The following is a 12,371-nucleotide window of genomic DNA, read 5'->3' as shown; positions in this document are numbered from 1 at the left end:
ACGGGGCATTGGTCCTTTGCTGGGAAGGGTTTCCCTCGGCCCATGTCTGATTCTAAGGTGATCATTAGACTAAATTTACCCACCTTGTTGTATGCACAGCATCAAGGATGTTCCATCACTTTTCCAGAGACACTGGATAACCCACTGCACTGGACACACCTTGAGATGACCCCTTGTATAATCCTCTTCCCTTGAGTGTGGGTGCAACATGTGACTCACTTCTAGTCCAGAAAATATGGCTAAGGTGATGGGATGTCACTCCCAAGGTTACCTTACGTCATACAAGACTCTGTCTTAGCAGACTAGCACGAGAGAGACTCTCCTGCTGGTCTTGAAGGACAAACAGCCATGCTTCAAAGTGTCTATATATAGAGAGATGCCTGGCAGGGGACTGTGGGGGCCGCTGGGGCCTGGATGGCCTTCTCCCAACAGCCAGCAAGCAGCCAGGCCCTCAGTTATGCAGCTGCAAGAAAATGAATCTGCCAACCTCATGAGCTTGGACACAGGTTCTCCCCAGTCATGTCTTCAGATGAGAACACAGCCCCACTGCCCCTAGACTGTAAAGTTGGGAGACCCTGAACAAGGGACCCAGCAAAGCTACCTGGACTCCTGACCTGGAACAATTGTGAAATAATAAATGTGTGTTGTTTTAAGCCACTGAATTTATGGTACTTTGTTACCCTGCAATAGAAAACTAATGCACAAAGTGGGAAGAAAGGCTCTCTAACTCACTTTCTCCAAACCACTGAGCTCCATTTAAAAAGGTAGATGATCAATAAGTCACTCTGTACCTTGTAACTGCTCCCTTCCCTTCCTGCTTCTTGTTCTGGCTGCACTAAAACTGAGGGACAGAGGTCAGGTGTGTCCTGTGCAGCAGGTAGAGATGCATCATGAAAAGGAGAGCGCTTGGTGCTCCCAGTTGGAGTATGTTGTCATTGCTGATGCTCCCATTACAGTGCTCCTATACAGGCAACAAATTAGGGCTGGCCTCCAGGTGCTCTGAGGTCAAGGATGGCGAATGGAACTCAGGTTTGGTATTTTCCATCCACAAATGATACAAATATGGTGCTCCGGCTTGAACATCTCCCCAGAACTCCTGTGTTCAATCTTAACCCCCAAAGGTGATGGTATTAGGAGGTAGGGCCTTTGGGAGGTGATTAGGTCACAAGGGCACCACTCTAACCCTTACAAAGTGTCCCCAGAGAGCCCCCTTGTCCCTTCCACCATGTGAGGACTGAGCGAGAAGATGGCCGTCTATGAACCAGGAAGCGAGTCTTCTCCAGACCCTACCCTTAATATGCCAGCATCTTGATCTTGGACGCCCAGCCTCCAGAATTGTGAGCGATAAACGTTTGTTGTTTATAAGCCCCCCAGCGTGTGGTACTCTGTGACAGCAACCTGACTGAGACGTGGGCAAAGTTCTACTAAGACCACGGCCAACTAGGAAAGTCAGCTGAATGCTCGAGTGGTCCCTTCAATGTCATTTTATTTTCTTTTATGCAGACTGGTGGAAGAAAAGAAATCCCGTAGATTCTTCTGGAAATTGTCAAGATATTGGGAAGATGAATGAAAAACTTGCATAGATTGGGATGCCCACAGTTTGGACTTTCAAGGCCTAAAAGATGAAACAAAACAAAGCAAATGGGGCTTTTAGGATGAACACAATTGCCCTCTTGAGAAGGGGAGAGAGAGGCCTTCACAGTTGTGTAAGGTGGTCATTCCCAACTGTGGCTGCGCATTGGAACCACCTAGGGAAGGTCTTTGAAACAAACTCTAAAAAAGTTAAGTATAACATAAATACAATAAAGTACACACTTCTTAAGGGTCCGGCTTGGTGACTTTTCATGAGTGAGTCCTCCTGGCTGACCATAATAAAGAACGTTTCAGGCACCTCAGAAATCCTCTTCATATTCTCTCCCGGCCAATATCCTGGCTTCCCTGCACCCACCTCCACAACGGAAATTGCTATTCTGGTTTCTGACATCACAGAGAATAGCTTGGGAAGCTTTAAACAATGCCGATGCCTGGGCCCCTCCGCGAAATATCTGGTCTCAGGAGCTGGGTGGCGCTCAGGCCTGCAGGCCATGCAAAGGGCCAAGTGTTCTGGTGTGCAGTCAGGCTTGGGAACGACTCCCTGGCTTAAAGCTGAGTCCCATTCCCTACACGGCAGCAAGGGAGGCCCCCGGACGTCCTGGAACTCACAGGTTCCTTCTAGGACTACGAACAGGCTCTCTGGCAATCTTTGGATTTCACCTGTCAGGAGCCAGGCCAGGTAGGGGATCCACCTGGATGCTGGCGCGGCCACTGAGGCAGGTGGGCCAGGCCACGGATCTTGGTGCACATCCCAGGAGATGTGCAGGCAACAGCGGGGATGGTAGTGGCAGATACACTCCACCAAATCTCCCCTCCTCCAATACAGTACCCTTTGACATTTATAAAATGGATCTGGTGTTATAGTGAGAGTTTTCAATGTCCTCAGCTTTTCATTCAATATCTCTCTCTAGCATGGTGTGAAGCTGTGATTATCTTTTAAAAAGTGAGCAAGGGTCCCCTGGAGATGTAAAGTCAGGGATCCCCAACAAGGGGTGCAGGAGAAAAAGAGCACAAAGGACATTAAGGAGAAAAGTCAAAGACAGACACTCACATGGCTTTTGCAGGATGGCTTGACGAACCCAAACTTCTGGGTGATCTGGTTGGTCCTGAACTCCTGCCACTTGCCGTCCACCAGGGTCTGGGCTCTGATCTCGTACCTCACCAAGCGCTCCGCTCTCAGGCTAACGGGGCCATGCTCACAGAGCAAGGACGGGAACCCCGAGTCAGTGTGCCTTACTCTCTGCAAAGAGGGTGATCCGCCTTAGGTGAAACTGAAAGTGGGGTGACCCAGAGTTAGCAACACCTGGTTCGTTGACTCTCCCGTATGATGTGTGCGGAGAGCAAGAGGGTATTCCCCCAGGGCCCCATTTCCTAACAGCTGCTACTGCTGAATCAGCTCGCCACGGAGCCCTCACCATACAAAACCACTGGCTCACAGACTGGGATTTGGTGAACCCAGAAAAATGCTTTTAGGTCAAGCTGCATTGAATTGGAAGTTCTTCACTATTGCTTGGCCCGAATTTAAAAACCAACATAGTATTCACATGAGCATTTCAATGGGCGTTGTTATAGGATTCATCTCTTCCATCCAGTAAAATCCATTATGTAGGGAAGTGCCTGAGTCACTGAAGACCAAGAACTGACGCAAGGAAGAGATGTGACTCACTCAAGGGCACGTAATGAGGTGGTGGCAAAGCTGGGGCTAAAACTCTCGTTTTCTTCACTTATGCATTTATCCACTCGTGATCCAAACATACATCCCCTGCATGCCGGGTACTATGATTAGTGGTGATAAGAAAAAGATGAATGAGATATGGTTTCTCAAGGAGCTTGATGTCTTAGAGACTTATAAAGCAAATCCTAAGTGGAACACAGTGGTCCCTGGTCACAGTTGTCATGGTCAATGTCATCATCATCACAGAGCGCTTTTTGTGTCAGGCCCTGTTCTATGGCCTTTGCGCAAATTAACCCAGTAATACTGCCCACAGCCAAGTGAGGTAGGTCCTATTACCTTCTCCATCTTAAAGCTCAGGACGCTGGACGTAGGGAAGGAGGTTCATCGGCTTGCCAAGGTCACGCAGCTCACCACACAGCTTGACTTCAGCTCTCTGCTCTTAAACACAGTGCTCTTCCAAAAGTCTAGCAAGAGCACCAAGGCAAAGCCATCTGCCCTCCTGACTTCGCCAGTGTCCTGTCCACCGCCCTACTCTGCCTCTTTCAACAATTCCAGTCCCTCTTCCCTTGTGGGCACTACGCGTTACCTCCATTGAAGAGTGGCCATCAGTAAAGGATCACCCACCACATATGAACTGAAGATGAACTGAGTCCCAAATGTGGAGTCAGAGTCTAGAATTTAACCCCAGCTTTGTCAATAGAGGCCATACGAACATGAAGACGTGCAATTTGGAGATCTTCATCTGTAAACAGGCCAACAACAGCAACCTCCCAAGGTTGTACAAGTCAAATGACAATCACATTATATGAGCATGATTAGCACCAGGCTTACAACACGTTCCATGTTCATTATTAATGAATGATTAATCAATTATTATTGATTTAGTATGAATTGACTCTATCTGAGACACAGCTTTCCTGGGCTCTGTCCTTACCTGCATGTAAAAACTATAAGAGGTACTATCATGTTTGATCCCCTTTATCTCAAAGAAGAATCCATATATGGCAATCATTTCTGAATGCGTTGTATACTCCTAAATTGGGAAGGATAAACAACAAAGTGACAGAGAAAAGAATCTTCAGTGTTCAACGGCAAGAGGACACAGTAAAACAAATTCTAGCTAAGACAAAAGTGACTAATTTGACAGCTGATTTAAAACACAACAGCAATTTTAGCCTAGGAAGAGCCAAATTGTAGTGACTTCACAAATCACCCAGGTTAGCACTCAGTGACACATTAACTGCTCTGTGCATCCTTTAGTGGGGAGAAGAACGAGTTAGGCATGTTCTTAGATGTTCAGGGGCTTGCGGACCTTTGGAACAAAGCATTTGCTCTAATTTGATGGGTCTAAAAGACACTCCATACTCATGGTATTGCGAGGTGTCCTGACCCCTGCGGTCGGCGGTCTGTCTACTTAGGCAGGTCTCTGCAAGCAAGGGGGGAGACCCAGCCCATCCAGGCCTGACCCAGAGGGGAGTCTCTGATGATAGATTCAGAGCCCCAAGTCCCTGAAACACAAATTCTTTTGAGATCACTACTGGGGTGGCTTTTAAAAATGTCGGAGAATAGCAATTTCTTGGAGAACTGTGCCTTTTCAGGGAACCCAAGAAGAATGCAACCACTGGCCCTGCATACTCCCCTGGCGACTGAGCCTTGCAGCCAAGCTCCCTGACCCCCTGCTGCTTGGATTTGGGGGACCCATCAAAATATCCACCCAGAATAGGTTCCCCCCCACAGGGCACCTGGGTGGCTCAGTCGTTAAGCGTCTGTCTGCCTTTGGCTCAGGTAATGATCCCAGGGTCCTGGGATCCAGCCCCACTATCAGGCTCCCTGCTCCACGGGAAGCCTGCTTCTCCCTCTCCCACTCCCCCTGCTCGTGTTCCCTCTCTCGCTGTCTCTTTCTCTGTCAAATAAATAAATAAAATCTTAAAAAAAAATAGGTTCCTCCTTGTAACCGTAAACACAGGGTTGGAGTGGAATCTCTCATCGAGCAGTTGGCAAGTCTTGATGTTTGTGGGGAAGAGAACAACCAGTTCATCCCAGTTTGCCCAAGCCTTTCTTGGTTTTAGAACAGAAAGCCCTGCATCCCAGGGAAACTCCTCCATCCCTGTAAAACTAGGACAGTTGGTCCCCCTCAAGGAGAAATTTTGGATGTGCACACCATGTCAATGAACAGTCTGTCCCAGGCCCCTGTCTTGTGAATTTCATTTCCTAGGATGTGGTGAACATGCAGAAGGAGACACGACAATTTCCTTTTCTGCCCTGGCCTTGCTAAGAGAGGTAAGAAGCGATTATACAAAGGTCCTTAACCAAGTGTGAAAGGGGACAATCCTTCCCCTCGCTTGGGCCCAGTGGTCTGTACCTGGTTAAAGAGCAGTCCGAATCTCATAGCTTGGGTGGTAAAATCTTTCACATGGACCATGTCGCCCCCACTCTCCAGCTGAAAGAGAAGCACACAAGCTCACCTGGATACATCTCTCACCATCTGTACATCGGTTCACTGATCCCACAACCCCAAACCTGCTTGAAAAAGAGTTCTGTCTCTGGATCCCACACTCAGCCACTAATCCAGGCTGTAGTATTTGTTGAAGCCTACTATGTGTGGTACTGTGCTCAGTGCTTTGAGAGGATGCAAAGGTGAGAATGAGACACATGCCTGAGCAGTCTCACCAGGGAAATAAAATGTGTACATGAATAGCCTGATCACGATGCAGAGAATGATGATGGCCATAAAGTCACAAGCATGATCCCACATGGCAGGCTCAGGACACTGGCAGCAAGGGGCTAAAGAAAGGAGGTGGGCTGGGTCAGAAGAACAGAAATGGTTGGGGGGGGACTTCCTGAGGTGTCCAGCCCCAAGGATGGTCTCCGCCTCAACTTTGCTCTTAGAGCATAGATGTGAGTTACGTCCCACAGAGGCTCGGTTCCATGGAGTCATTGTCTGCTGGGCAGCGACACTGGGCACTGTGGTTTGCACATTACAATAGGTATTTGTTGGGCTGAATTGAATTTTAACCAGTGACTCATAAATCCTCAGAACTCAAACACTGCCCTACTTCATCCCTAGAAATGCACGATTAGAAACACAAGAAGTACAGCAGTTCGCATAGACAATTCACAAAGGGAGAAATGCCACATGGGAAAAATATTCATTAAATAGTAAATCTAGTAATAAAAGAAATGCATATTGAAAAACGAGATTTCATTGTTCACTTCTCAATTAACAGAAGTGATCCGAAATAAAAACACCCTACATCGCTGAGCATGTACAAAGTGAAGCAAGCTCATTCATTACTGGGGGAAGAGTAACTTGGTCCTAAATGTTTAATATGTATCAAGAACAAAAATGAATGTTCCTTTTTGGGCCAGTATTTTCTATTCTTAAGAATCTCCTATAAGAAAACAATTCTAAGTATGGTAAAATAAACTGTCACGTGCAAATATGTTTATCATACAGTCACTTATAATCGTTAACAATTAGGAACACCACGAATTGTCTACACTAAAGGAAAGGCAAAGAAGCATTGTTTATAGCAGATGCTCTTGGTGGAAGAGTTTGCAGCCAATAAAACACAATGAGATCTTAGCAGTGGTTGTCTCTGGGTGATGGGTCTGAGGGTAGGTCTTTTCTTTTTTTCAATTTCTCTGCATTTTAAAAATTTCCAATAACAAGCACCCATTACATGTGTGTTTTGGGGGCTTGGTCAGAGGGCGGTGTGGCCAGTGCTCCCGGACTCCATCTCAGGCTCCCGGGTCAATAGTGTGCAATGCGCCCGGCACCTGGGTTCCTCCTAACCCGGCCTCCTCCCCCTCTGGCCCTCCAGGCTTGGCTTTCCCCACTGCCCTGGAGGAGGAGCCAGAAACATCCCGACCTCAAAGGCCCAGGGGTTTCAAATGCAAAACACATCTCCAGAAAAAGCCAAGTCAGAAAAGCAATAAATTTCAATAATTGTTCCTTGCTGAGCTGGCCACTCACTGCGTGGTAATGGTTGGCTGTAACCCGGATCAGCCAGGACTCTGGGAAGAAATTAATGTGCCTTAACTCCTCCAGATTTTTGCCTTGGAAGAAACACAAAGAGAACATTTTTATAGCTGTATTCAGCACAGACCGGCAGAAGGCTAATTTATGGAGAGAAAAAGGAGGGAGCTGAGGGTTGAGGATTGGAGGGTCTAACCAGGGCCCCAGGGATCATAAGGTGCGTGGAGCCCAAATGGGACGGCACCGAGCACTTTCCCCCAAAGTGTTTATAGCCCCCCGGCCGAAATCCTGCCCAAGAAGGGTGGGTTGGGGTCTGATCGTGGGTGTATTTGGGGTGTCTAGAAGCAACTTGGACAAAACTACCTGGGGTCCAACAACTATCCCCGGGTTTTAGAGTTACGCATTATGTCTGGATAATATCCTTTCATTTGCAAAGGTCTCCCTGGGGGGCCACCTGGCCAGCCCCAAACACACTCCCCAGTAGCTTCCTCCTCTTTCCAACTCACAGAGGCCTCTGCCAGGCCCAGTGCATGAGGCTGAGGAAGCCAGGTCTGGAGCACAGACCCACAGGCTTCGCCCCAACGGCCGAGTGCTTGACCTGGAGGGGATGCTCCTCGAAGAGGGGGGTGCATGGCTAGATGACACTCACACAGCCCTTGGCAGGTGCACAGGCTTTCAGGATCCACAGGGCCCTTCATCCACTACCGTATTTCACGAAGCTCTGACTATCCCCCACTTTACAGACAAGGACACTGAGACCAGACAGGTTCGTGACTTTCCCAAAGTCACACAACTTGGAAGTAACAATGCCATCGCTCAGCCTATTCCTTTAAAAATGCCTACTGGGTCTTTCCCAAGAGTTGCTGGGGGAGGGGGGGCAGGTCCCCAACAGCCTTCCCAGGGGGCAGTCCCTTGGGCGGGGCTTACCTCTAATGATGCCGTGCAGACGCAGGCAAAGGAAGAGCGGCACCAAGCTCTGTCCTGTGTCCTGATCCAGAAAGGAACACTTCTTGGGGAAGCTTAGCAGAGGTGCAAAGAGGAACAAGAGATTCATAAAACTGCTTTCTAGAATTGGCGAGGGGTAGTGAAAGTCATGTCAAAGAGCCTCGTGGTTTCACTAGCCAGGGGTAGATGGGGCTTGGTTCTCTCTGGACCCGTGAGGGGTGTGGAAGCAGAGGGCCGCTGAGGCAGCCCGGGCGAAGGTTGACCCCAGAGGTTATAATGAGACACTGGTTCTAGCCCCCTTGCCGTCCACCACGGAGCCGAGCAACACGGCAGGTGCATGGAGCGTACTTATGAAGTGACTGACGGTAATGAGTTACTTTATAGAGGATTCTGAGATACATTTTCTCACTTGGGTCTCACAAACGTCTTGTGGGCCAGACAGGGCAGGTGTCATCGGCTCCATTTTACAGATGAAAAACAAAGGCTCAGTGAGGACTTGAACCCAGGACTTTGGATTCCTCCTCTCCACAGGCTGCCCTTTCAATAGTGGCCAATGTAGGCCCTTCAAAGGTGCTTTCTGGTAGGATTAAAATGAAGGAATGTGGGTAACAAGTTCTAGTAGCTGTTTCCCAATCACACCTTCAGCGGTTACTGCCCATATTAACGCCAGTTAATTTCCACACGTGGCTGAGGTCAGGGCTGGGTTGAGATCAGATTCCTTTTGAGAACACACAGACATGTAGACACATACCCACCACTCTTGTTTTGAAACAACTTGTTTCATTAAAGTGTCACTTTTCACCAATGGGGACTACGGGGGTAATTTTTCCAAGTCCCTTTGGAAACGCAAAGTCATTCCCTCAAGGCAAATCCGTATGAGACCAGCCAAGGGCTCTCGTAGATTATTTTTCCATGAATCAAGAGTGATGTCCGAATCACACCCTGTCTCAGCCAGACTGAATGCACCTCTGGCCCTGCGTCCTGCCTCTGCTGGGGGTGCCCGCCAGCCTGCTGAGGACCATTTGCTTTCAAATGGGAATTCTTGGGACTCTCCGTGTGAGCAGTCCCAGGAGATAGTTTAGGGATGGTGAGGCGTTGTGGGAGGGGAGAGGGACACCACGACAAATGAGTTGATTCAATCCAATGATTATTAATTAGAATCCACTGGGTGCCAGTCTCCGGGAGTGGACAGATCAGGCATAAAGGAAGGAAGGCTGATACTTTCAGGAATGCAATGTCCTATTGATCTTGGAATCAGCCCTCCACTACCCGGAGCAGGTGGAGCTGGGCTAGTGTGGGCCATGCCGGGGCCCCAAGAACACGATATCTTAGTCTCCTTCCCTGCCTCTCTCTCACCATTTAACGAAGGAACAAGCTAGGCGCCATCACGCAGGGTGCAGGCGTCAAGGAGGGAATGCTCTGGGGAATGAGCCAGAATCCTCGGCAAGGGCCCCCACAGCCCAGCACTGCCGAGAAAGGAGCACCTGCTGGAGCTGTAGGTTATAGACAGTTTCAGCTCAGAAGGGAAAGGACAGTAAGAGGACAGCACTTCTCCTGCGACTCGGAAGCCCCCAGGCACCAACTCTGCAGCTTGGTGGGAAGGCTGCTGGGAGAGGAAACCAAGGCCCCTGAGTCTCCCTGGGATTGCTGCTCAGACCCGACAGCCCATCAGCCAGGAGCTCTCTGGACAGACCGCCTCTCTCCGAGGATTTGGGGAAGAGCTCTGTTGAGACACGTGATTGAACTTTAAGATCCCTCTGGGTCACAGGGACGTGGCAATGGTGGCAGCTGACTTGCGAGGTCACGAATCTGCTCATCCATTGTCCAGCCACGCCTCGGCAAGCTTAGCCCTGGAGTCAGGACACAGCAGGTTCCAGTCCCGGGCCGGCTGGCCATCAGTCACGTGACTGAGCCTCCCTGAGCTCTAATCTCCTTCCTGTCACGTGGGGACAACGGCCACGTGTGCCTCCATGGGTAGCTGGGAAGAGTAAAGGTGATGGTGCTGGGCACAGTACACCAGCAAGGACTCCCCACCTCGTGATGACTGCCACAGTCCTCTCGTCCCTGGGAAAGGGATCTGGACTCAAGCCAGCTAAGTGCATGGCGTTCATGATCACTGCCACACTCTAAATGGTCCAAGCCAGGGGCCACCTCAGAGGAAGAAAGTGGTGGCCTCCGCTACTGATTTTCTAAAATCTGACAGCATAAGCATCAGAGGGCTGTGGTCCAACAGCTGGAACCAGTCAGTACAGCCCCGCCCCTGGAGCCCCGTGAGGTCGACTGTCACCGAGCCAGGACTCTCCCCAGACCTCCTGAGAACAGCCCCGTGCGTTTTCCCCTCCCCTGGTTCCTCTCCACTGTCTGGAGGCAAAGGCACCTACTATCTCGGGCTCAACCATGAGTGCATTCACCCCACTTGACACAAAGTGAGAGGAAGCTGACCTAATTGGGGGCATCTGTGCATGGGTCTGCCGGCGGGACTGGATGCTGGCATGGCTTCGCCTGGAGCTCAATGCTGTGTGTGCCAAGATCTCTCTGGGAACACCGACTGCTCTGGGGCAAGCTTCAGGCCATGGTGTCTGCCTCTTCAAGTTCTTCAAGAAACCCTTGGGTCACGAGCCCTTCGGGAAGGACAGTTCATAGGCCTTGAGACTGCAGGACACACCCAGGTTGGCTCTGGGCCCTGCTTTCAAGGGCCCGGGGACAAATCCCCCACAGACTTCCTGAAAGGCAGTGCCCAGGACGAGTGTCCCTCTGACTGGGACAGGTTGTGATCGTAAAGCTGCTCTTCACAGCCTTCTCACTTCCCCCATCCCGTCACATGTTGGTTATTTACCCTTCCTGTGAGCGTCTGACTCAGGGCCCCATTGCCCCAGGACTTCAGATTTTAGCCTTAAAATACACACTTCAGAATTCTGACACATGACACTCCACGGATGAGCCTTGAGGACTTTATATTGAGAGAAATAAGCCCAACACAAAAGAATGAATACCATGCGGTTTGACTACACGAGGTCCCTAGGGTAGTGGGATTCACAGAGAAGCAGAGCGGTGGGTCCTGGGGCAGGGGGATGGCTAGCCCTTAATTACTGAATGGATACAGGGTTTCTGTTTGGAAAGAATAAAACATTCTGGAGATGGAAGGAGGGGTTGGTTGCACAACAGCGTGAGGTATTTTTTTACTGCCACTGAACTGAACACATAAAAATGGTCAAAATGGTCAATTTTATGTTCTGCATATTTTACCACAATAAAAAAGGAGGAGGATCAAAACATCATTTCTATGAACAATACATGAAATAATAGTTTATATTTTAAGGGGAAGTTTGAAAAAAAACAGTTGCACACTTTGGGGCAAAAACTCATGATGAGAATGGAACACGGCTTTTTTCAAAACGTAACTCGGTATAGACCTGGGCACCTTCAGCCAGCCAGGAGCCAGGACCCGGGCCGCCGTCTGCTAACGTACCTCTTATTTACCGAATGTATTGTCTGTCTCTGCTTCTGAGGTGGTAAATGCCACAGAGATGGGGCTCAGCATCTGTTTTGTTTGCTCACCTACTCTCAGCTCCTCTTGCAAGGCCTGGCGCTCAGTGGTCTTGCAATATGTTGAGTGAATGAAAGGGGTGAGGAGCTGGCCCCACCAACTTGGCAGCCTCCATCCTGCCCTCCCTTCCCTCCACTTGCCCACAGTGTCTCTTCGAGGAACGCCAGCTATCCCCGTCCCCAGCGCACGCATGTGCACACAGACCAGGCTATTGCAAGCTGATTTTCCTGGGCTTTATGGGGTCCCACCTGCTGTTGTTGCCTGCTTATTTGCCAGGCCAACTCCTGTCAGATATTCACTGAGACCCTGTTCGATGTCTTGACAACCCCAAGTTGGTCTTGACCTTTGCCCAAAGGCAGAACTGGTTCTAGAAATCCCGTGTAATGGTCATCTTCTCTGCCCTTTGTAAGGATCTCCTGCATCAGACGCTTTACAACCCTTGGGCTCCTACCGCGTCTCTACTCTTATTGAAGAAGACACGCTGGGGCTACCCAGTTTGGGTGGAAAGCCAAGAAGCCACAGGAGGGAAGTGAAAACTTGGCAAAGCATAGGGATCAATAATATTTAGGGACTTTGAAAACAAAGGAGATTCAGCTTCCAGAAAGCCAAACTCTAGGGGAGCAGGGACAGTG

The 12,371-nt window shown here is 49.6% G+C and overlaps 1 protein-coding gene across 1 annotated transcript in view; it reads right to left on the bottom strand.

The window, feature by feature from the left end:
• Positions 1 to 622: 622 nt before the first annotated feature.
• Positions 623 to 12,371, bottom strand: part of BTBD16 (BTB domain containing 16) — a 44,061-nt gene continuing 32,312 nt past the window's right edge. The window contains exons 12-17 of the mRNA XM_034987310.1: positions 8,175 to 8,266; positions 7,245 to 7,327; positions 5,631 to 5,708; positions 4,203 to 4,301; positions 2,645 to 2,833; positions 623 to 1,615 (exon numbers count right to left, since the gene is read on the bottom strand). Coding sequence (XP_034843201.1) covers positions 1,547 to 1,615; positions 2,645 to 2,833; positions 4,203 to 4,301; positions 5,631 to 5,708; positions 7,245 to 7,327; positions 8,175 to 8,266 — 610 coding nt within the window. The 3' untranslated portion in view covers positions 623 to 1,546. The remainder of the gene's footprint in view (positions 1,616 to 2,644; positions 2,834 to 4,202; positions 4,302 to 5,630; positions 5,709 to 7,244; positions 7,328 to 8,174; positions 8,267 to 12,371) is intronic.

Source organism: Mirounga leonina, unplaced genomic scaffold (genome assembly GCF_011800145.1).
Source record: "Mirounga leonina isolate KUSES-001 unplaced genomic scaffold, KU_Mleo_1.0 Mir_114, whole genome shotgun sequence".
NCBI lineage: Eukaryota > Metazoa > Chordata > Mammalia > Carnivora > Phocidae > Mirounga > Mirounga leonina.
This window is presented reverse-complemented; position numbering and strand designations above follow the sequence as displayed.